This window comes from Hydra vulgaris, chromosome 12 (genome assembly GCF_038396675.1).
Source record: "Hydra vulgaris chromosome 12, alternate assembly HydraT2T_AEP".
NCBI classification, from domain to species: Eukaryota; Metazoa; Cnidaria; class Hydrozoa; order Anthoathecata; family Hydridae; genus Hydra; species Hydra vulgaris.
The window spans coordinates 14132501-14157500 of record NC_088931.1 but is presented as its reverse complement, the minus strand read 5'-3'; the positions used below and the strand labels follow the sequence as shown (position 1 = coordinate 14157500).

Here is a 25000-nt window from a genome sequence, read left to right as displayed (position 1 = left end):
TATATATATATATATATATATATAGAGAGAGAGAGAGAGAGAGAGAGAGAGAGAAAATTAGGAAATTAATTTTGTTAGTGCTAGGAAATTTCACTTTCCACTGAATTTTTACCTACTAACTCTACATCTTTTCACTGTTTATACATATTTACCATACATTGAAGTTTTATTATTAAGTACTGCTTCTATGTACTTAGACATGTTAAATGTGTACTTAGGTATGTTTGTTAGGACAGTCTGTTGTTTTTTTTAGTAGCTCTTTGAGGAAAATTATAAAATAAAATTTTGTTATATACCTGACTTTTTTTTCATGTTTAAAAAAAAATTAAATATTAAAAAAAAACTTGACTCTTATATTGAAATTTGAATTTTGTTTTGAAAAAAAGAAAAATTTCTCATGCAGAAGCAGTTTATTCTTAAACTAAGAATTCATATTTATATTTTTGTTAGTGAAGCTTTAAATTGAGAGATAAAATAAATTTCCAGCATTAATTAACTTGAAGATGTGTGTTGCACATTGTTATACAGGCATTCAGAATACAAATCTCAACCTGTCATATTGTTCTTTTTGTTTTTGTTCTAACAGCAGGGTAAAAGTATATGAAATCATCAAAAAAAAATAATTTTCGACACCCTTATGTCTCAGAATTTGTTTATTTTTACACCACTTGCAGTCCATATCAAAAAAATAATAACTGCGAAAATTTTAGTTAAAAATACCAATGGGTTCCAGAGATATCATCACTTGAAATAATGCTGACTCAGCATTTTAGTGATTTTCTGAAGTGACTACAAAGCAACTTTGACATACAGTATCTTCATAATGGCTTGGGGAAGTTTCCTAAAATTTGGTACTCTAATAGATTTTAACTTGAGGAATCCAAAAAAAGCACCCTCAAGACTCGATTATCTCAAGAAATGCCTCATTGGCCAATTTTGTTCAAAATTATTGACTTGTAAATTAGTGATTTTTAGAGGTAAAATAAAGACTGTGGCCCAAAATCCCGAGTAAAAAGTTTAATTGTATATCATTATTTCATCTTAGGTCTACTGAAAAAAATTAGATTCATCAATTGTCTCTCTAATACATGATCAAAATTTGCATTTAAAAATGGTGTCTTTTTAGAAAAATTTAAATTTTGTAACAAAAGCAATTAAAATATTTTGTAAAACATTTATTTGAATAAAACATCAAATAGTGTTATTTATTGACTAGTTTAGGATATTTATAGTCATGGGCCAAGGAAGACGCCCTCCCCTCCCACGGGAGGCCCAACACCGCCCCCCCAATCTCCCTAGATTTATTTTTATTTTTTATTTTACATAAAATGAATAAATAATAGTTGATTGCTAAAATACATTTTAAAAACATATTTTTTCAGTTTAACTTTGAGAAACAGTTTATTTGCGTTACTTCAAATCGATAAATACTTACCTCTTATTTCAAAGATCTTTTTACGATTTTAAGTCATAAATTTTAAAACCAAAGATATTAAAACGTTTTTAAAACATTTTGACAATCAATATCTTTATGTAGTTTTAGACTAATATAGTCATTGACATAATAAGATGGGAGTGATTTGTGATTTATTTAAACCCCCACCCCTCCTTCTCAGCCTACAATTCAAGAATTTGAAAAAAATAAAAGACATTTTAAATGCAAAATAGGTAAATAAAATAAAAACAAAATTATTTTAAACATAATTAATTTTTTTTTGTAACCAACAGTTTATATTCTTCAAATCTAAATCAGATATGTTGTATGTACAACCTGATATTGTTCGCGGTGTAGAAATTAGGCATATAACTTCAGAATTGAGCACTCATCATCATCACTCAACACTCATCAGTTCTCATTGACCAAAAGAAGTTTTTACCTGGTCCATGTGGATGCATGAATCTGACTTTTATAGCAAGCTCACTTACATCTTCAGCAATCCCTACCCACCAAAATCCATCATAAAAACATGCAATATAATCCATTTTTTTAATATTTAATGAAATATCTACATAATGTTTGCTTTTTGGAATGATATCAAATATTTCAGTGCATGCATCAGTACTTATTTTTTTATAACTTTTAGTGTTTGGAGCAATTGGAATAAAATAATGATACATCCTTGTGCCAGGAACTGTTCTTCCACCTAAATATCTTTTTTCTAATTGTGCTCGTGTTTGATCAATTTCTTATTTTGAAAATAACTTAAAGTAAATTCCATTTATCTTGGCTTTACAAAAGGAGTACATTAAATTAACATCTAAAATCTGCCCAGTAGTTATTTGTTTTAGACTTTCTTGACATACTACTCTTTTAACAGTCCCACCAATACCATCACAGGGGGATTTACCATGACTGGTAGCAAAAAATACCCATTCAGCATTTAAATCAAAGTCTTTACTGTGATGACAAAGATTGATAAAATTTTAAAATTTTTAAATTGTGCTGCACAACCATCGGAAAAGTATTTCACACTTGATACATCAGGTAGGTTTTCTTTGATATATCTAGTTATATCTTCCTGAGTCTTATAAATAAATCCTGTGTCATGATCAACATCTTCTGAAAGGTAGCAAAAAGATTTATGTTTAAGAAGTTTGTTCTCTATAAAATAAAGTACAATTGTATAAAGTGAGCATTGACTTTTGCTCCAGTGATAACTTTGAACCTCATCCTGAACAACATATTGATAGTTTTCAGCAAAATCTCCTAAAATTAAGCATTCGTTTTGGTTAAGATTTTCTTTACAGTTTTTTAAGTATCTACTTTGTGTTTTTGCAATATATGAATGAGTGGTAAGGTTGTCAATGCTGTCACATAATAAATCATTAAATTCATCTAGTGGCAATGACTGTGAAAGTAGTGTTGTACGATCAGTACTCTGCCATTGCTTAAATATTACATCTTCTTCATGCTCATGGTCCATAAACTCCTGCACTAAAAAATTTTTAACACTTCAATACCAGGGCATTGGTTACATCGATGCAACATACATTCTGCATTTTAAAGAAAGCAAACAATCAATGCCATGAAATCTTTATAACTTTTATTCCACCTAATGGCATCAATGAAAAATTTTGTATTTTGGTGATGTATGCAAACACATACATTGTGGGTACCTGACGCATTAGTTGTAATACACCATTTAGGTTTAAGAGTACAAAATTTTGACAAACTGACTTTGACGTTAGGGTAGTCTTTTTTAAATGCAACATGTAATTCATTAAGATTGAGTAGCAATAATCTTTTTTGAACATGTTGGTTTTTCTTAATACTTACATAATCTTTTTTTCCTGGCATCATTCTTGAATATTCATCACTTTGTTAAAAGTTAATCACTAAATTAACTGTTTCTGGTGAAAGTGGGTTTCCAGTTTTTTTTCCAGGTAATGATAGAATTCCATTCTCATTTTTAACTTTTCTTGCTGTTCGAACAAGATACTCAGACACTTCAAAGTAGCTTGATATCTTTTTACGTGTCCATGATTTTTGTGCGAGTGTTAACATTTGCACCTTATGGCAATAAGAGTCAGTCTCTGAAATTTTATTTTTTATTTCATACATTAAAATGTCTAGATCATGGTCATTGTTAATGTTGTTGTTTAAAATGGGGCTTTTTATTTCTGTTGTTAAAAAAGTTTCTTTAATATTATATGCTAATGAGACCATTTTTGCAACTCTGTCAATAGTGTTCTCAAACTTTTGTTTTGCTACAGGCAATTTGCTGTGTTTTGAAAGACTTTTTAGTTTGACTGGTCAAATTCCAAGCAATTCTATAGTGGTATCTAACTTAATTTTTTTCTCACTTTTGGATTCCCATTTCTCCTGTGAATTTAAATCTTCATCAGTTTCTATTGCTTTTTTGTAACATTTACTGCAGAATTTCCAACCTGGGGTTACATAAACATTATTTTTTTGCAAATAGTTTGCCATGTCTATGGAAATCTTTATATTACCTAAAAAACAAATTTAGTTTTACGTGGTTAAAACAACTGAAATTATCAAACATTTTATAAATAATAAATTGTTTTCTTTTAATTTCCATATCAATTCTGTTGTAAATAAGGTAAGATTACCTTTTATAGCAATTTTTTTACTTTCCTTGTGTTTTCCAAAAGGATTGCAACAATTTGTAATTTTTCTCTCAAAATATTTTCCATAGAATTGCTCATGATAACAACATATAATTCTTATTGAACTATATTTTTCCTTTAAATTTGCTCGCCATATTATTTCTTCTTGTTTTTCACAAGGAAGATCTTTAAATTGAACAAAACCTTGTTTTCTTGAAAATCCAGTTTTGTGACAATGAATGTTAAGACTTTTTCTAATGTCACATTTCTCCATATTAATTATTTTTATTATTTATTACCTAACAAAATAATATAAAAACTATAAAATTAAAAGTAATTCTTTAAGAAAATACAAACAAGTAAATACCTTTAAAAAGAACAAAACAAAACTTATGTTTGTTTTTCATATAAAAGGAGGTTTTAAGTCACCAATTTGAAATAATGAAAATTTTTTTTTTCAAAATTAAAATTAAATTGTATGTTTTTGCATTATTTATTCATTTTATGCAAAAAAAAAAAAAAAAAAATCTAGGAAGATTGGGGGAGGGGCATAGGGGCCTCCCGTGGGAGGGGAGGGTATCTTCCTTGGCCCATGACTATAAATGTTCTAAACTAGTCAATAAATGACACTATTTGATGTTTTATTCAAATAAATGTTTTACAAAATGTTTTAATTGCTTTTGTTACAAAATTTAAATTTTTCTAAAAAGACACCATTTTTAAATTCAAATTTTGATCACGTATTAGAGAGACAATTGATGAATCAAATTTTTTTCAGTAGACCTAAGATGAAATAATGATATACAATTAAACTTTTTACTTGGGATTTTGGGCCACAGTCTTCATTTTACCTCCAAAAATCACTAATTTTTAAGTCAATAATTTTGAATTGGATAAATAAGGCATTTCTTGAGATAATCGAGTCTTAAGAATGCTATTTTTGGATTTCTCAAGTTAAAATCTATTAGAGTACCAAATTTTAGGAAATTTCCCCAAGCCATTATGAAGATACTGTATGTCAAAGTTACTTTGTAGTCACTTCAGAAAATCACTAAAATGCTGAGTCAGCATTATTTCAAGTGACAATATCTCTGGAACCCATTGGTATTTTTAACTAAAATTTTCGCAGTTATTATTTTTTTGATATGGACTGCAAGTGGTGTAAAAATAAACAAATTCTGAGACGTAAGGGTGTCATGGTCTGGATGATTTCATATATTTTTACCCAGCACTTTTCACAAACTTGTTTACACTTTTTGAATATATGTTTTGCGTTTCTTCTGTTTTTAAAATGTTTATAATCAGCACAAAGTATATTTAAGAAGGATTTATCAGTTTTCTTAAAAAATATGGAAAGTACTGTAAAATCTTTTTTGCTTGTTCAAATTTCCTTGTTCAATTAAATTCATATATAACAGTTATATAAATTTTGTATCTACCCACATATTTTAAGGATACACAAAGTAACTTTAAGTTTTTTTTTTTTTAATTCAATTTTGTATAGATTGGTATAGGTTTTTTATTTTTTCAGTTGAAAGAACAGAAGAGCGTTTAGTGGAGCAAAAAAGGGAATATGACACTCTTCACACAAGGCACACAGAGGTTTTCACCAGATTTTATTAATTTATCATAAAAAAAATACTTTTTTTTAAAAAAAAAAATTTTATATTCAAAAATTTTATTTAAGATGCTGCATGCATATATGGAAAAAATTGAAACACAGACCAAATGTTCACCTTCAACGCCAGATCTCCTTTCAAAATATAAGTATTCAATTTTTTCATCTTTTTCTGTTATAAATTTTATTATTTAGTTTAAAATTATCTGTAGCAGTTTAAACAAAAATCAATCAAACCTGTTTTTTTTTTAATATTTGACTCTGTGTTCATAGTTCTACCCGCCCCCGGTTATTCGTGAACAATTGTTAATAATAATAATTATTGTTATGCAATTATTAATAATAATTAATAATAATTATGTATAGGGAGGTAATGTCCATGGTGATGAAGATGTAATTATGAGGCGGTATGATGATTTTAGAACATGCAGAGATACCAGGCTATAGGTATCACATGCAATCCTATTTAATGGCTGAGATGACATGTCATTGACAGTTCATCTCAAATCCTCAAAGCCATGTTGCTTCACAATGGAAAAAACTACCAGTTTCTCCTGATGGCCCACTCTGTGCATCTCAAAGAGGACTACACCAGTGTCAAAATGTTGCTGAGTGCATTAAAGTATGACAACTACGGATGAGAGGTCATCGGTGACTTAAAAATGGTATCATTCCTCATAGGTCTTCAAGGAGGTTTCATGAAGTTTTCTTGTTTCCTCTGTCTCTGAGACAGCCATGACACTATTGCTCATTATTGCACAAAGGACTGGCCATAATGGACCAAGTTATCTGTTGGGAAGAGCAATATGAAGTGGGAGGTACTGATAGAACCTCATAAACTTCTTATGCCACCACTGCACATCAACTTAGGGCTTATTAAGTAATTTATCATTGTTCTTGACATGGAGTCAGCAGCATTTCAATACCTCTAAGATCTTTTTCCAAAGCTGTCGGAGGCTAAGGTCAGGGTTGGTATATTCGTCGGACCACATATCAAGAAGATCATAGAATGTGAGGATTTTGCAAGGCTGTCGAACAGAACAGCAGAGAGCAGTTTTGTTGCAGTTGTTCAGGGCTTCCTAGGTAATCACAAAGCTGAAAATGTTGAGTTGGTGCAGACTCTCATAAAGAATTACGCCAAAATAGGATGTAAAATGTCTCTGATAGTCCATATTCTTAGATTCACATCTTGACAAATTCAAGGTTGACATGGGTGCTACTTCGAGATAGTGATTCACAGTACAATCATAAATCTAAAAAATCTGAACCTTGTTGTTTGTTTCTGAAAAAAATCTGAACATTTCTGAACCTTGTTGAGTGGTTTCTGACTGTCTATTCCTTGTGCAGTTTTTGTTTTTACCTAATCATAATAATGAAAATAAAAAAAATTGTTCTGTTTTCACAAAAAAATGAGTTTTCTTTGAGCTGTTGTCCTGTAAGCAAAGTAACTTTTAAAGTCCTGTAAGCAACTGTGAAACTTTTAAAGAAAAGTGACTATTTTATAAAAAATTTTTTTTAGGTAAAAGACTTAAATTTAAACATGATTTTAAAAATTAAAATTTAATTTTTAAGGAATGTAAAATAGTAAAACGTAAAATGTAAAATTTAGTTTCGAAGGAATGTCAAATAGTTTTGCATTGGTAACTGATAAATCTATATATTGTTTACAATCTTTATTTAAAATATTACATTAAATACCTAAAAAATATAATAATTAAATTGTAATAAACAAACAAAAGAATATTTTAAGTATAGGATTGCTTTAAGAAATAAATTATAAAGAAATAAAATCTTTTTCAAAATACCAAATTTAGATTTTATCAGTTTTATTTATTAGTTAAAATGATTTTTAACGCAGTTTAAAATTAAATTTAATTACAACATGGTACTTTTAAATATGCTAGTGACACAATTTAACTTTTAATGATCTATGTTTTTAATGCTATGTTAAAGTTACATTTATTAGTGTTTTTGTTAAAGTTACATTTACACGTTTTTGTTATGCAATAAATTCTTATAACAAAGCCTGTGGTATGGTCTCTTTATGTTTTGGTCCACTTTCATATCCGGTGAATAAAAATTAAACACACTTATCGCGCTTACTGTCAAGCACATCAGGGCCAGAAATCAGTTACTATAGGTCACATGCCATGCTACTCTTAGCCAAATGGTCTAGGACCCCATGCTTGTCTGGAATGATGTGCTATAAAGGGAGATTTTAGATCTGAGCACATAGTCAATGAGTGCTGATCTGATGTTTATTGTAGAGCTTCAGAATAAGGCATGTGTGTGTCAGTATACTTATTGAGTTTTTGAATGCTGAAACCACATCCTACTGGATTTGGTTTCCTGATTTCCGTTTTGTTGTGGTGTACATTAGAAAGATTGAATCACACAGTTTAAATATTCTTTAGTTTTTTTTTATTAACTGAGTAATTATTATATTATATTTTATGTTTAAAAATGAATTGTAAAATATAACATTTTACTTTTTTTTTTTTTTAAATTTGATTATTTTTTATTATTTTTAATTATTTGACCATGATTTGGGTTTAAATTTAAATAAATTTGAAAAGTAAGTTTTACTAAGAACAGTAGTGTTAAATTTTTAATTACAAACAAAATTGGCAATGGTTGGCTCAAAATTGGCGCTAATAAATTTGTTTTATAAACCTATGTCATTTTATCAGACTAGAAACTGGTTTGGTTGAGGTGTGATATATTTCATTTTATCAAACTAAAAGCCAGTTCTGATGTGGTGGGATTGTTTATTGTCTATATTTTATCCATTATAACTTTTTAAAATTGATTTTCTTATCTTCGGTTTTAAAAGCTTACATTTCTTTTAAACATGAATAAACAGAATAAATTAAAAAACAATGTATAGTAATAAAATTATTTGGAAAAATTGTTTTTTTTTCTTTAATTCTTTAAAAAGTTTGAATCTGTTTTAATATCCTTGATATATATATTTAATTTCTTTAAAAGGTTCACTTCACCATCCCAAAACATTGCACAAGTTACACATTCCCAAGTTAGTGCTGTGTATAATGAAGATCCTAAATCAAACTTAAATAGTTCATCTGAAGGAAGTTTACCCACAGTAGAACACCATTATGTAGAGAATTTTAATGATACTTCATTAGAAGATGAGATTACAGAAACTGATACTGGTATTGAACCTTTTCATTTTAAGATGTTTTATTGATAAAAATGCTACCGAAAAAATAAGATAATAAATTTTTCTTTAGAAACTTCTCAGTTAAGCATTACTCCAAAGAAAAAACTTGTTGCAAGTGATTTAAACAGCCAAATAGTTGATCACAACCATGATGAAGATAAAATAAACAGTTCCAGTACTTTTGTAACTGCTGAAATGACACTTAGTCCTGGAGCCTTGGCAATATTGCAGAGCACTCCTGAGCTCTACAGAAATCAATCAAGACCTGATGAAGATTCTGTATATGAGACTCCTAGAATTGATATATTAAGTGCTCAGAAATTAAGAGAACAATCATTAGATTCACTTGGAAGTTCTGCTCCTAAAAGTAGTGATATTTTTGATTTAATGAATGATCAAAGTGGATGGAAGGAAATGGATCACTTATTAAATGAAAACAAAGATCTTATTGATATAAGGTTCCTATTCTAATATTTTTTTAGGGTTTTTTGAAAATTTTGTTAAATAATAGTTTTCTAATGATAATTATCATAGCAACAATTTAGTCTGATTTAGGAAGATATTTCTTGATTTTATTTTAGGAACAAGCTTCAGACGCAAAAAAATGATTTGATTAGGAGAGTTGAAGATATCACTAAGTATACATTTTCCAAATATGAATGTCCTAATGTATTTATTTTTAGTTGTAATTACTTTTTAAAATATTTACAGCAAAAAAGATTTGCAGGATGAAGAAATAAGTGGTTTACAAACTACAGTGTCGAGAATGAAGATAAAAATTGCTGAGTTGGAACAAAGCAATAAAAAGTAACCTTATATAAAACTTAATGGTTGTTTTATAAAGTGTTTAGTGGTGTGTTATTAAATTCTTAAAATATTTTCAGAAATGTTCAGTGATGTGTTGATATATTTTTACAATGTTCTTACATTTTGTATGCATTAGGATGCGACTTGAATATGAAAAGTCTCAACTTCAATTGAAAAACAAAATGGCTGAAGTAAAGCTTGATTTGTTTTAATTTTTTTCTTCTTTTTTTTTAATAATATTTAATGTTTTATTTTATATGTAATATTTGTGCATGTGTCTTAGCGTGTAAAATCATCTTTTAATGCCACTATTTTAAGTAATAAGTGTTTTAAATAATTTTTTTAGTATTATAATCACTATTTTAAATAATATTTTAAGTAATAGTAAAGTGACTATTTTAAGTAATTAAAATTATTATATTTCACTTTTAAACCTGAATTTGTCCAAGTTTAATTGTCACTTTTTGTGTGTGTGTGTGTGTTTTACTTAATTAATTTTTTTATAATTACCTTCTTATAGAATTTTTTTATAAATTTAATTGTCACTTTTGCTAACAACTTTTTAATAATGCATATCCTAAGATTAATAATGCCCCTCACTAATATATAATAAAATTATATTATAATGAGGGGTCTTGCAGAATGTAGAATCTTCATGCATAACAGAAGCAATGTTTTTGTTAAATAATAATAATTTTCAATCATTTTATTTGAAAGCAAATTCCGTAGTTATTGCTGAGCATTTATTTGCCATAGAATGAATTGCTATTGACTTTTATATTAACACAATCAAGTTGTCGATAAACATCAATATTTTCAGGTAAAACCTTTTCCTTAACATCCTTACTTATTGTGGAATTTTCAATTAGTAAAAGTTGCAACACCTGACCTCAAGTAGTTAAAATAAGTTACTTCTGTAAGCATCATGCTAACATATTGCTCTGGAAACTTATACATTAAGAAAAACATTTTATTTTAAAGGATACTGGAAAATAAGGTCTTTTAAATGGTTTTAGTCACTAATTAGTTATTGAGCTGATAATTAGTTAACACCACACTAGAGGTTGTAACAGAATAAAGTTATACATATAACTTAAGGGTGAGCTAACACCACTCCAGAGTTTCACACAGTGCACAGCATACATATAGCAGTTTACAGGTAAATGAACACCAAGCTAGTGGTTCAGATAGAACACAAACATACATGCATAGTAACTTATGGTTGTTTTTATTAAAGTTAGCTCAACTTTAATAAAAACAGACTTACCATGACCTGGGTCATGGTATGTCTGTTCCACATCAACTATTTATATACTTATTCTCAATATGGCCTCTTTATTTCAATAATTTTAATAAATGATAGAAAATAATTTGTTTTAAAATCTTAACTGAATTGCTTACCTGTTAACTTTCACTACTATCATCTACTTATCATAAACTTCTGATAATAAACGAGAGGAGAAAGGAGACATATTTTTTTTACTAATATACAGGTACTTTAAGCTTATTAGAGCCCTCACCCCATTTATTTTTTCAAAAAAGTGCAAGTTTTACATTTTCTTACTTTAGAAAAGAAATTTTTTTGATTTTCTTCGTGATGGCTCTTAAATAGAAATCTTTCATCTTCCTGCTGACAAATGTGCTTCTTATGTAACTTCATAGATTCAGGCTGGCATGGAATCTTTTAATCCCTCTTGACAATTGCAAGTCAAGCCTCACTCTTCTCCATGGTTTTCCTCTCATTGTGCTTAATCACGTTAATAACATAAGTATCTTTTACCGAAATAGTTGATAGTGATATTTCTCATGGTGTTTTTTGTATATATAATGTTTGTATTTTAAAACATTTTATTAGGAGAGAATATCCTCAGCAAATCGGAAACGTTTCACACGTGTTGAAATGGCAAAAGTTTTAATGGAAAGAAACCAATATAAAGAGAGGTTGATGGAACTACAAGAAGCAGTACGCTGGACAGAAATGATTCGGTGTTTTTATTCATAATATAATTTTAATAAGTTAATGTTAATATAAAGCATACGCTTGCACTAAATATAAAATTTAAATTAAGTTTTTAAGTTATTAATGTATGATTTTTTTTTGTATCATTAATTTTAGGTTCATTAAAATTTAAATTTTAAAATAATTTTGTTTGTTGATTTTTTTAGTGCTTCTAAAGAAAATCATATTGCTGCATTACAACAAAAAAAGAAATCATCTATTTGGAAGTTGTACGTACTATTTAAATTTTTACCAAATAATAACTTTTTTTTAATTTTTTAATTTAAAGTGCAATAAGGTAATAAACTAATATTAGTATTTTTTTTATATGCATCAAAATGCATCATAAGAGCAAAAACACAAAAATAGTTTCAAATACATATCAAGGCATTCTTATTAGTTGTGTGACAGGGAAAATATATTATTAGGTGTATGATAGGGAAAAAGATATTATTTGGTGTATGACAGGGAAAAAGATATTATTTGGTGTATGACAGGGAAAAAGATATTATTTGGTGTATGACAAAGACTTTATTTTCTTTTTTTCTTATTTTGAATACATATTTTTAAATAGGTTTAGTAATTTGTTTACTGGTCCAAATCCAACAAGTTCTGCACAAAAAAAGTTATCTATCAGTCAACCTATTCCTCATTCAAAGTCATGGTTTGGAAGTGATGATGAGGTATCAATTTCAAGAAAAAACAGTACAGTTAGTACTACAGGATCATTTTCAGTTGCATCAAAGTTTCAACCTGATATTGCATACGAAGGGTGAGTATTAGTGTATTTCTTAAGCTTACTAATATATTTCTTAAACTTACTAGTATATCTCTCAAGCTTACTAAAATATTATTCTGAAATTTAGTTATTTATTTTTAGCCATCAAACTTAAAGATTTTTTCTCATTCCCAAAACTGTAAATTTTTCTATATATTCACATGAGATGAGATTTATGCTCATGATGTAGAGATGAGATGTATGCTCATCTCTACTTTATTTGCTATCACTCTTTTTTCATTTACTTTCACTTTGGTTCTTTATTTACTCTCACTTTGATTCTTCATTTACTTTCACTCTGTTTCTTCATTTACTCTCACTCTGGTTCTTCATTTACTTCTTCTTACTCTGATTCCTTCTTACACCCTGATTTATATGGTTTTCTAGTTTTAAATTGATTTTGATAAAGCTTCATGAATTGTATATTTAAATTATCTATAACGGTTGTTCAATAAAAATCTGTGAAAAGTTTGAAGCTTAAAAAAAGGGACACCCGCAAGTTTTCTTGTCTTAAGATTTAACACTATTTCTTTTTATATATTACGTTTTGTAAAAAAGTTACACATTTCTAAAAAAATAACCTTAAAATAAGAAGCTAACAGAAAAAATTTAGTTCATTAACCCTACAGAAAGAAGTTTAACTTGGAACACTTTAAATATAAAAAATTGTAATAAGACAACCATCTCTGACATAATCCTGCATGCTTAAAATGATTTTAAAAGAACTAATTTCATGTTGCCCGAAAAAAAATAAGCCTCTCAAAATCATGTTTCCTCAATGTAATGGAATTTCAAAAAAGTAGCAATATAGCACAGCAATGATTAATTGTTAAAAAAAGACCAGCATCAGTTACTGTCAAATAAAAAGAATACCTGTGCAAAATTATGACCAGCAAAAAAGACTTTGCCAAAGTGATCGTCTGTACTAGAATTTGCAAGGAAAATTTTCCATTTTTATGATGAATCTTAGTTCACTTAAGCTCAGAGCACAATCAATAGCAATGATATTTTTTATTTATTTAACAAACTCTTGTGCGAATAAAATATAGAAAAACTTCAAAATTTTTCCAAAAAAATAGTTGTGGATTTCTGAGAAAGGGGTGTCAAAACCTTTTTTCCAAGTGGTCTTAGCAGTTAACCAACATCTTTACTTGAAACATTACATCAAGAAGTGATTAGTTTCTTTTATTAAAAAATATTATAAAGATGATCTATACTTATTTTGACCTGACCTGCTTTTTTGCATTATTTCAAAACAGTGGTGCTGTTCTTTGAAAAAAATTCCATAAATTATGTGGTTAAAGTTGATAACCCAGCACACATACCAGAATGTTGTCCAATTGAGGTTTTTTGGAGTATTCTAAAAGGAATTGTTTATGGTAAGATCTGGGAGACAAGAAATCTGAAACAATTTCATATTAGAATAAGGTCCTGTCTCAAGAAAGTTGAGACCTCTTAAAAGATCTAGCCAAGTCAACTTTTCCTTGAATTGAAAAAATCAGATAAAATAGATTTATAGAATAAGTTTGATATTAGAACTAATAAAGGAATACTCTATATTAGGGCGCTTCAGCTTCTGTAGAAAAAAAATTAAAGTCAACCAATAACAGAGGCACTTTGATATTTATGTTCCTTTTGACCTATAAAACAAAACTATGAAATATTATTGAAATCAGAAAATGTTTAAAACTGCCTCATGGAACCTAAAGTTTGCTGATTTTTCATTTTCGGGCTTGATTTTTTAAATATTTATTTTTGTACCTATTTCCAAAAGTTAATTAGTAATTACTATAATTACCTGCAAAGAATTTGTATTTAGTATTTATTTACTTACCTATTAGTTACCAAAGGTCATAGATCATAAATAAAAACAAAACAAACAAAATGGTGGAGTCTTGAGTGCAAACAGCAATGTTAAAACAAATTTAAAATAAATAAAATAATGTAAAACTTACATTTATTTGATTGGGGAACCAGAACCACATTTTAGTGGCAAAGTTTTGCCCACAAGTTTGGAAGTTTTAAGAATATATTTTTTTTATCATAAAAGGAACAGTCAAACTCTAAAAGATGCCATAAAAACTGTAGTAGCGGTTGCGTGAGATCTGGGCCAAAGCTGGAATTCCGACTGCTGAACATAGAAGTATTGTTCGTAAAACTGAAGGTTTATTGGAAAGATACAGAAATATTTCAAAGACAAGAGTTTTGGTGGGCCAGCACAGCAGGTAAAAGAAGAAGATTTTTTGAATTCAGTAAATGGTTTTTTTGATATTGCTCACCACGATGCATTGAAGGTAATAAAATAGAAAAAGATCAAATATTTCTTGCTGACAAACGTTCAGAAAGAAAATATGCCATGGGAGGTGTAGATAGAATTTTGGCAAAAAAAGAAGAAAGTAAAGAATCAAGAATGCAAAAGGAAGTTCAACGTGCTATCAAAGAAGAGGAGAGAAAGCGAAAATCCAAAGAATATCTTGAAATAAAAAATAATTATTGTCATCATCAAATAGTTCAAGCGAAGCAGATAATGCTTTGTCTAGCGATGAAGACTATATGGTTCAACAACATAACAATTTTATTGAGAAACATTGTCAGGAGAAATCTCCATCAACTTCTAAACGTGCTAAGGTATCTACTTTAAATGCTATTCTTTCAACACTTGCATCTGCACTTGATCGTACAAATGTAAATGACAGAAAAGCAGCATATATCTTAAATGCAGCCATCCAAATGTATGGTGATGGTGATATATCAAAACTACCAATATCTCGTAGTAGCATTAGAAGAAGCCGAGTGGAGCATCATTTTCAACATTATGCTAATGTTAAGGCAGCCTTTAGTTCGGAGGGACCTTTACTTATTTATATTGATGGAAAACCTTTGCCAGCAATTTTAGGTGGGCCCAAAAAAGTTGCTCGTCAGGCAATTCTAGTTTCAGGATTAGGAACAGAAAAACTTTCGGCAATTCCTTAAGTGGCACAAGGGACTGGTGAGCTTATAGCAAATGCAACAATGGTTGCCATTTCTTATTGGAAATTGCAAAATCAAATAGTTGTAATTTCTTTCGACACTACGGCATCAAACACAGGTCGACTAAATAGCGTGTGCACAATTTTAGAAAGAAAACTTGAAAAAAATCTGCTCTGGTTGGCATGTCGCCATCATGTGCATGAAGTTCTGTGTGGCGATGTCTTCAAGGCAGTTTTTAGTCCATCCTCTGGTCCAAATGTGTTGTTGTTTTTTTGATTTGAGGAATATTGGCCAAACTTAGACCAAGAAACATATACAGCTTGCACCAATCATCCTTTAAATGAAGAACTTAAAGAATTGAAGAGAGATGTAGTTGGTTTATTTTAGGAGTGTTGAATGGAAAGGCAGGAAATATACCCAGAGGCAATTATCGTGAACTTTTGGAACTTACTTTGATCTTGGATGCCTCAAGGTGGAATATCTTGGAGATTTTCCACCTTGAGGCATATGGTTCTTTTCACCACGCGAGGTGGATGTCTAAAATAATTTATGTTTTAAAGATTTTCTTATTTCAAACTCAATTTAAGCTTGCCAAACATGAAAGTTAAGGGTGCTTGGAATTTGGTTTCTTTGTTGCCTTATCTATGTAAAAGAATGGATAACCTGCTCATACTCATGCGATGCTCCATTCAACGATTTAAATCTCATAAAAGCATTAACAAAGTACAGTTCAACATCTCAACTGCGTTGAAAGCAGTGGGTTGCCATTTATGGCATCTTGGAAAAGAACTAGCACCGCTTGGTCTGTTTTCTGATCTGGTGCCTGTTATGACGAAAAAACTTATGGTAGCAAATTTGCGAGATCAGATTGCAGACAATCAAGAACTCGATTGTCAATCAATTCAATACACTGGAACTGAAGATCTGAGTGCAAAACCTCTGGAGTATTTCATTGGACCATCTTCACGTTTTTTTTTTTGATTATTTACAGTTAGACATGTCTTTTCTGAAGGAGGGTGTTGAGAAGTGGTCAGATATTCCAAATTATCAGGCTGCAAAGAAAACTGTTAAGGCACTAAAATTTGTCAATGATAGTGCAGAAAGAGGAATTGTTCTAGCCACTGCATTTAATTCTATAATAACAAAACAAGAAAAACAAAAACAATACTTGTTTCAAATGGTGGAAAGTCACGGGCGAAGATTTCCCAATCCAAAGAAATCAACGTTGCTTTCAGATGTTGGTTGTAACTGAACAGTTAACTGAACACATGGAACAATCAGTGAAAACTGAGCAGTTTTAATGGAAAAGTATTAAAATAAAACTTTCTTTTAATTTACTGTAAAGATATAAAATTTGTTGCATATTTTTTATGTTAATAAAAAAATTTAAATTTTTTGGAATATTCTGAAAAATAACTAAAAATGCTGAAATTTCGAGGTCAATGAGGCGGTTTTAAATATTGTCTGATGTTCTTCAAATTTTTTTTGTGTATTTAGGAAGCAAAAGGAATATAAAAATGCAAGTGCCTCTAAAATATCAAATCATTTTATTTTCTGAACCACCCTATTCTATATAAATAAAATCTTAAAGAGTAACAACAATTTATAAATTTTAGGGATTTTTATTGGACATTCAATACGTGTATATTTTGCATGAAATTTTAAGTATGTGTGTACTATAATATATATGCACTATTTGCATGATGGTACAGGAGAAAAAGTATTGTATTATAATTTACTTTTTTTGATTGTTGTTGGTGTTTATTAAAAAAAAATTTTGTTTATCTTCCTCATGATTGAGTTAACTAAGCTATCTAAGAATTAGGAATTTAAAGAATAAGAATTTTCTTTCATGTAATGAGCTTTCTCATTACAGCTATTGAATTCTTATTAAAATCTAGTTGTAAAATCCTGTATTAAAAAAATATATATATTTTATTATATTAATTTTATCATAATATACTTGAGAATAAATTAATCAAAATATTGAAAACAAAATTATAAATATAATGAAATACTTAGATTCTTAGATGACTAAGATCTTCTCTTAAATCTCAAAGTAAATGAAATGAAATAGAAGATTATTTGAGGTTATTGTGGTATTTTTAAAAAAGAGAAAGAAATGTAACAGACAATGAGATAGAGACTCAAGCTTGGCATCAGGTCCAACAACATTAACAATGCACTTTTGGAACTTGTCTAAATGAGAGAGGGTATCATTGAAATATCAGCTCAAATATGACAATAATATTCTATCAAGTGGAATAAAATACTTATAGAGAGTGGGATTATAGAGGTAAAATATGAAATCAAGAGTTTCTTTACAAACAAAAAAAAAATTTCAGAGAATTACTATGGCTCATTCAACAAAAGCCAAAAAATAGGATAATAAAGTCATGTCACCAATCATAAAATCATATATTGTCACCAATCAAGTTTAAAGATTTTTAATGGAAAGCTGGAAAAAATTTAAAGATAATAGGACTTTAAACTGGTGTAGAAAAGGGTTACACTTAGTACTACTATTTTTAATTCCTGTATGGCAGCTGAGCTAGAATTAAGCACTTCAGATGCCAAGGTTCCCCAGTACAAAGTTAATGAGTACTAGGTATTAAAAATATTGAACATGTGTGACAAGAACTACCAGAGATTGTTGTATTGCCATCACAACATATTAACTTGGAATTTTATGAAGTTTGAAGTGATAATTAGTTAATTCTTTAAAAGATATTTTTCCTTTACTAAGTAATATAATTGTAGAAAGACCAGACATTTAAAAATTGTTGAAAAATAAGCTATTCAGATATTATTTGAAGTAAAATGATATGACGCAATTATGAAAACAGAAACCAAAAACCAAAGTTAGGAATTTAATTGTAAGAATTATGCTTTAAAGACAAGACAATTTTTTTAGTTTCAATCAGTTACAAATTATGTTATTGGTCTTCTTATATTGTTGAAGACTGAATTATTTGGAAAATTAAAAAGCAGTTTTAAAGTGCCATTTACTTGTCCCTTTAAAACTACTTTAAAAGTGTCAGAAGTAAAAATCAATTGAAATTTGTATATTATCTCACTAATGCTATCATTAAAAAAATAACATGTTTTAAAACTACTCTATTTTTAACATGGTAACTGAACATAATAACAATGGTGAGTTTTTCTAGACCTAATACACTTTGTTTGAAAAAATAAATTCTGTATAATGATAATTAGTGAATTACTGAAACTTAAATTAGACCTTTGTATCGTATACAATATTCATATACTCCAAAACCAAGCTATTTGTTAAGTTGGAGCTATACAAAAGCATATTAGGTTAAAAAGTTTGCTTTAAAAAATAATATTTACTTAAAAACCCTTTCACAGTATCAACTATACCTTAACCTCAACTTGTAAGTTGCACAGTACTACAGCTGAACATAAACTTGTAAAATTGTAAATAGCTAGATTTTCATTAGGGACAAGCTTTATTTTTTTTTATTTATTTTTTTTTTTGCGATCAACTTTTACTTTTCCACATTGAAAATAAAGTACAAAAAGTGATTAGCATATATCCTCCTAAATATGACGTTTTTACATTACGAGGATGTAGATTAAAATTTTTAGCTTCAGTTATTATTTCCTATAGAACCAGCTTTCCATTAAAGTATTCGTATCTGTTTATTTTGTATTTTTACACATTATGACTCATAAGAAAAACAAGTGTCCTTTTTTTTTTATTTTATTCAAGCTCGCTTTTTTCTCTTTTGTTTACGTTCAGGATTTTGGATTAATTTATGTAAAATTTGTTACTATAAAACTGATATGAAATACAGTTTTATAGTAACAAATTTTAAATTGACAGAAAGCATTAGTACCCTAATATGAAAAACCCACAAAATTACGAGTTTCCCATGTTTTTCCCATGAATTTATGAAATCTAGATGATGCAACAAAATGCAACTCAAAGTTTCTGTCAAGTATTGACACTTTACAAGTTCTACAATCAGAAAATATTTTAACTTGATTAGTGAATTGATTGATTGATCAATAAGTTCAAAATTAATAGTAAAAAAATATTTTTATCTAATAATTGTGACAGTAAAAAAAAATAACGTTGTTACTTGAGCTTTTTTTTAATAAGAAACACTATGCTCCCTAAAAATGTTTCCCAGCATTATGTTTTTCAGTAACACACCCTGTTTCAACTATACAAAAATCTTCACTTTTAGTTTTCATAAATAAATATCTATATTATGTTACATCACTATTCGAAAGTAATTAGTTTAAACCTTGGGGTAATGTGAACTAATATAAACTGCATGGAGTTTTTATGTAGTGTATTTATTTGGCCAATTTTAATCTAAAATCACAACGGTTATCAATACGATTTTTTTTTTTTTTTTATGAATGGCCATTCCAGTTTCATCTACTAAAAAGTTTTTTTAAATTTGTATATCCATCATAAGCAGATATACAGATTTAATCATGTATATCTGTATATGATTGATATACTTAATAACTGTAAATTTAAGTCACTGCTCTAAGGTGCTTAATAGTTGCTCTATTTTTTTTTCTTTTTTCTTTTCTTGAAACAAAAAGATGATAAAAAAAGATGATGAAAAAAAGTTACGAAAGCCTAATCTTTAATTTTAAATATTACAAGTTTACATGATATCAAGAATACAACATACACAAAATGTGTAGATCATTATCTTCTTTAAAAAAGAAGTTATTTAAGTTTAAAAGTCTAATGTTAAATAATAATTTGAATATATCAGACGTACTCTTTTACCTCAATTAATAAAAGTTCTTCACACAATATGGTTTTATGTTGTTTGTAAAAAGTTATCTTCATGTTTTTTCAAAATATTTTTATAAAGTTTTCAACACTATGCGCTTTAAATTTTTTTTTCACTCGCTAATTAGTACTAATCTTTATATTATTTAAAGTTAATCTTAAGACTCCTGAAGCGTTGTAAAAAGACTCTCACTTGTTATAATTATTTTCAAAAAGATTCTTAACCCTCCTCCTCTCGCTCCTATTTATTACGGCACTATTTTGAACATCTCATAATTCACACAGTTCCTATGGCTTGTCTTTAAATGATTTTCAAGACAACCCTATAGTTGCTATTATCACTAAAACTGGAAAAGTACAAATACTGTGCTGCTATCGTTTTTTTTGAAAAGTCTGAGTTCTTTTTATTATTATCATTTTATTGAAATTGTGATTTTCGACTCCACTGTAACAATTCACATGAGAATTAACTGATGTTTTTTACGTTGGGAGAATTTAACTTTCTATATTTTATTGTTAAAATGTTTTACTGTTGGACCTGATCCAGCAACATATAGTTATAAATAATACGTTGTTTATGTTAAATGTTTAATGATTAAGATTATATTATGTTTCATGATTAAAAACAAAAAGTTATTTCTTTAAATAATTCAAATAAAGTAGATTTTTCTTTTAATAACTTTCTTATCTTTATTTTTTGAAACCTTTTTTAGCCATTTTGATTTTATTTCATAAGTTCAAAAACAGAATGTAACTTAACAGTTTTTCCTGGTTTTAGACAGTTTATAGATTTATTTTTATAGCTTCACGTAATTTTGAAATTAAAAATTTTTAATTCTTAGTTTAATTGTTAATTTTAACTTATTTACTATTACACTCATACTGAACTGTTAATACTGAAAACACAACTCGCTTCATTTTAAACCTGTTTTATATTTTTAGTGTTAAAAAACTGTATAAAACAGCATTAAAACAACGTCAGTTGATTTGGTAATATTAAAAGTTTTTACATTATTAAAATAAAGAAATTAAAAAAACTCGCATTTTTATTTTAATGTTGTTTTATGAAGTTAAAAATATAAAGAATAAAATGGTTTTAATTATCAGCGCGAATGATTTATTAGTTTAAACCACGTAACTTGTTGTGCAGTTGTTTTACGCTGATTATTTTTTTTAGAAAAACGCCGTACATGGGCGCTTGTAATTCTAATTTCATTGTTTATTTTTTAATTTTGCTACATTAAATCTTTTGATGGGTTTTCAGATTTGCAATGTTTTTTTAGATTTTTTTCCATATAAAGAACAAACGTCTCAAAGTTATATTCATTATTAAAGCACAAGTTTAAAAAAGTAAATGTGGTTCCAAGTTTATATTTTTATAAGAAAAATAAGTTATGATTTAAAAGCGTTTTTGTTTTTGTTTTTTTGTTATTTTTTTTTACCTTCCTTAATTGAAAAAAAAAAACTTTTTTTTTTTTTGAAAAGTTGTGTATCAAAGTTTGAAAAGTTTGTGAATCATGCTTAACGAGATAAATGAAAAAGTTGTAAACGTTTTAAGTTATGCAAATTTAAAAGAAGAAAATGAAAAAAAATCTGACATGTCTTTAGAACTTTTTTTGAAGTTTTTGAAGTAAACTAAAGTTTAATAATCATGTAGTAAACATTTTTTTATACTATTTAGGTAAAATTCCAGTTTTCTGTGACAGCTCAAGCTATAAGTTATAACTTTGCAGTCATGAGATATTTTTAAACACTATTAAAAAAAAAAAAAATTTAAATTAAAATAATATAGTTATATTAAAACAATTTTTTTTCGTTGCTGTTATTTTTATTTTTAAACAACTTGTTTTTACTATTATCTATTATTTTTTATCTGTTAATAAAAAATATTTTAATCTTTGATAGAATTCGAGTTTCATTTTAAAATTATTTGAAATTTAGAAGTAGTGACCATGTTATATTTATAACTTATGGATTTGGGTAGATGTCCAAAGGGTCAGAACAATCCGAAAGTCACCAAAACCGTAAAGAATTTTTACATAAACATATTGTACATCAGGATTTTGGGGTTGGAAAACTTTTTTTTTTTTAATAAAATTGCAAAATTTGTTTATTCAATGTTTTAGAAGTTCTGTTTACCTTAAATAAAAATTATGTGGTTAAAAACTTTTGTTTTTGGAGCTTTGCTAATGCCTGGCCCAATGTAATATTGGGGAATTTTTTATAAAGTTACTATCTCTAAATGCCAAGAAAGTGATATTTAATAAATGATATTTGAATTCTAACAAAAAAACTCTAAAAGTTTTTTTAAAATTCTGTTTTTATCACATCTGGAGTAAATTATGTAAGTTGGGGCAAAAGTTTTTTTTTTTCTAAGCTCTAATTACCAAGATTTTTCTGGTAAAACATCCTTAAATGAGACCATAAAAAGTTTTGTGTTTGCGCCATGTCTAGAAAAAATTATTTTAGATACAAAATTGTTCTGGGCAGGTTTCTTTTCTTAATATATATATACATATTTTGTAAAGAAGCATAGAACACCAAACTAGTAGCATGAATGGCAATTGGCATGCTTCTGGACCGACTGAATATTGCAAATAATGCCTTATGGTATTTGACTAGTTGCACCCAAAAACTTCATCTACTAATGACAATTATCATGAAAGAAAAATAATGAAATTGCTTGAAGGTAATTATGAACCAACATATTAGGAGATTAAACAATCCCCCTTACTATGAACAAGGATAATAGGGTGAAAATTGCTTCAAATAGTTGGAGATATTTATATATTTTTTTGTAACGGTTTTTAAATTGGCATTTTAGGTCTGATGACGGTCTGTGCAAATCAGACTAAAACATCACTAGAAAATATCTGATTCTGAAACAATATTAAACAAGAAATTTTAGTCCGCTTGTTTTGAGTGTGAAAATAATTTGTATAGTATTGTGTATCAAAAAAATCTGAGCCTGGAATATTAAATACTACAAAATTAAACAATATTAAACATACAAAATTTGTTTTTGCTTGTTTTCAATTTTGTTTCAAATGTTATCACAAAATATTTCAATTTAAAAAATTATTAGTGATATATAAGTATATATTTATAAGTATTTAAAAAATTGTTTATTAAATATATTATATGATAAGAATTATATAATTATATTATATAAATATTATATAAGTACATATTTATAAATTATTAATATTATATAAGTATTTAAAAAATAATACTTTGATTACATATTTATTTTAATTCATTCATTCAGGTAAAAATTAATTGTCAGATTGAAAATTTCATAAAAATATTTTTTTGTTAATAAACAAGTATAATACTTCTTTATTCCCTAATAAACCCCAATAAATAATAATTAACCCCAATAATTAAACTTTATATGTTTATAATTTTTCAACTACAAACCTATTTATTATTATTATATATAATTTTTTTTTTTAATGTTATTTGTCTTGTCAAGATGATGTTCTTCTTTTTTTTTTTTTAATAATGGTTACAACCCTCTTTAAACGCATTAACTCGGAAACAAGAACTTTGACGAACAAGGCTGCTGAGAAGAGAAACAAGTTGACAATATAACAAAATTAAGGCTAATTATGTAAAATATCTCTAAAAAGTTTAATAAAAAAAAAAATTTCCTTTTTCTTTTTATTGATTTTCTTTTTTTTTTGTATTGAAATGATTTGAGCCAACCCTACAAAAACTCTAGATTAACACTTCTAAAAACTCTAGATTAACACTTTTAAAAGCACTTGTTAGAGTGTTATTTTAAATACTTAATTTAATATTTAAAAAAATGTAATTTAATATTTTAAAAAAGTGAAGTTTAGGTTTTAAATTTACCACAAAACAACTTATAACTAAAAATTTAATAAATTTTCATTAATTTTTTTTAGTCTTACCATCAGACAAAGACAAGAAAGAAGAGAAAGATATAAGTATGTCAAAGAACACATTGTTTCAGGTATTCCTTATTTTTTTTCTCAAGGGAGTTATTGCTTCAATTTTTTTACACAAAAATATATATGTTGGTGTTTAATATTTCGTTTAATAGAGGGTAGACATCAAGCTTATGGTTGGAGTCTACCTGGTACAACTGAACCTGAAGATAAAGATGATTTTACATCTATACCGATTCCTGTTTATTGCAGACCCCTAAACACTGAAGCATCTATGAAGGTTTTTTGAAAAAAAATTAAGTTTTTTAAACTGTTTTCAAGCAAGCTTTTAAATGATTTGATCTATGAAGGATTTATTTTTTCAATAATTATATCTTTCTATAACTTGTTTTTTAAGATTTGGTGTGCCTGTGGTATTTCTTTATATGGTGGTCGAACACCTGCTGGTAATTTTATAGGCCTACCTGCTGATTTCAAAGAACCTTCAATATCAACAGTTTGGATTGGTACAAGCACTCATTCATGTAGCAAAATTACAATAATTGATGCCAATAACCCTTCAATTGCTCTTGATCAATTTATAGTCTCATCATCTCATCTTTTATGTATGGTTGCTGTAGATGGTTTAAACGATGATGAGCTCATGTCTGAAAAAAACTCTCCAGGTTCTTTAATTTTTATCTATTTTTATCTTTTTTGTTTTTTTAAAATAGTTTTATTAATTTGCTTTCCCAAGAAAACACATTTTTTATAAAGGAATTTCTGTATTCTCATAATACCATTATATAATATATAGTATATATCTTTTTTTTTTTAACATCTTCACTTCCAAAAAGGCTGCAAGCAACCACTATTAGAGTTGGAAGTTACTGAAAGAGA

At 27.7% G+C, this 25000-nt stretch overlaps 1 protein-coding gene across 1 annotated transcript in view; it reads left to right on the top strand.

Moving 5' to 3' along the window:
- LOC101241516 (C-Jun-amino-terminal kinase-interacting protein 4) overlaps positions 1 to 25000 on the top strand; it is a 45349-nt gene that overhangs the window by 8397 nt on the left and 11952 nt on the right. Inside the window, exons 3-15 of the mRNA XM_065812270.1 lie at positions 5603 to 5673; positions 5759 to 5838; positions 8678 to 8862; positions 8941 to 9328; positions 9452 to 9508; positions 9582 to 9677; positions 9814 to 9868; positions 11533 to 11663; positions 11844 to 11906; positions 12251 to 12448; positions 24119 to 24186; positions 24277 to 24401; positions 24519 to 24786. Of these exons, the coding sequence (XP_065668342.1) occupies positions 5603 to 5673; positions 5759 to 5838; positions 8678 to 8862; positions 8941 to 9328; positions 9452 to 9508; positions 9582 to 9677; positions 9814 to 9868; positions 11533 to 11663; positions 11844 to 11906; positions 12251 to 12448; positions 24119 to 24186; positions 24277 to 24401; positions 24519 to 24786 (1785 nt within the window). The remainder of the gene's footprint in view (positions 1 to 5602; positions 5674 to 5758; positions 5839 to 8677; positions 8863 to 8940; positions 9329 to 9451; positions 9509 to 9581; positions 9678 to 9813; positions 9869 to 11532; positions 11664 to 11843; positions 11907 to 12250; positions 12449 to 24118; positions 24187 to 24276; positions 24402 to 24518; positions 24787 to 25000) is intronic.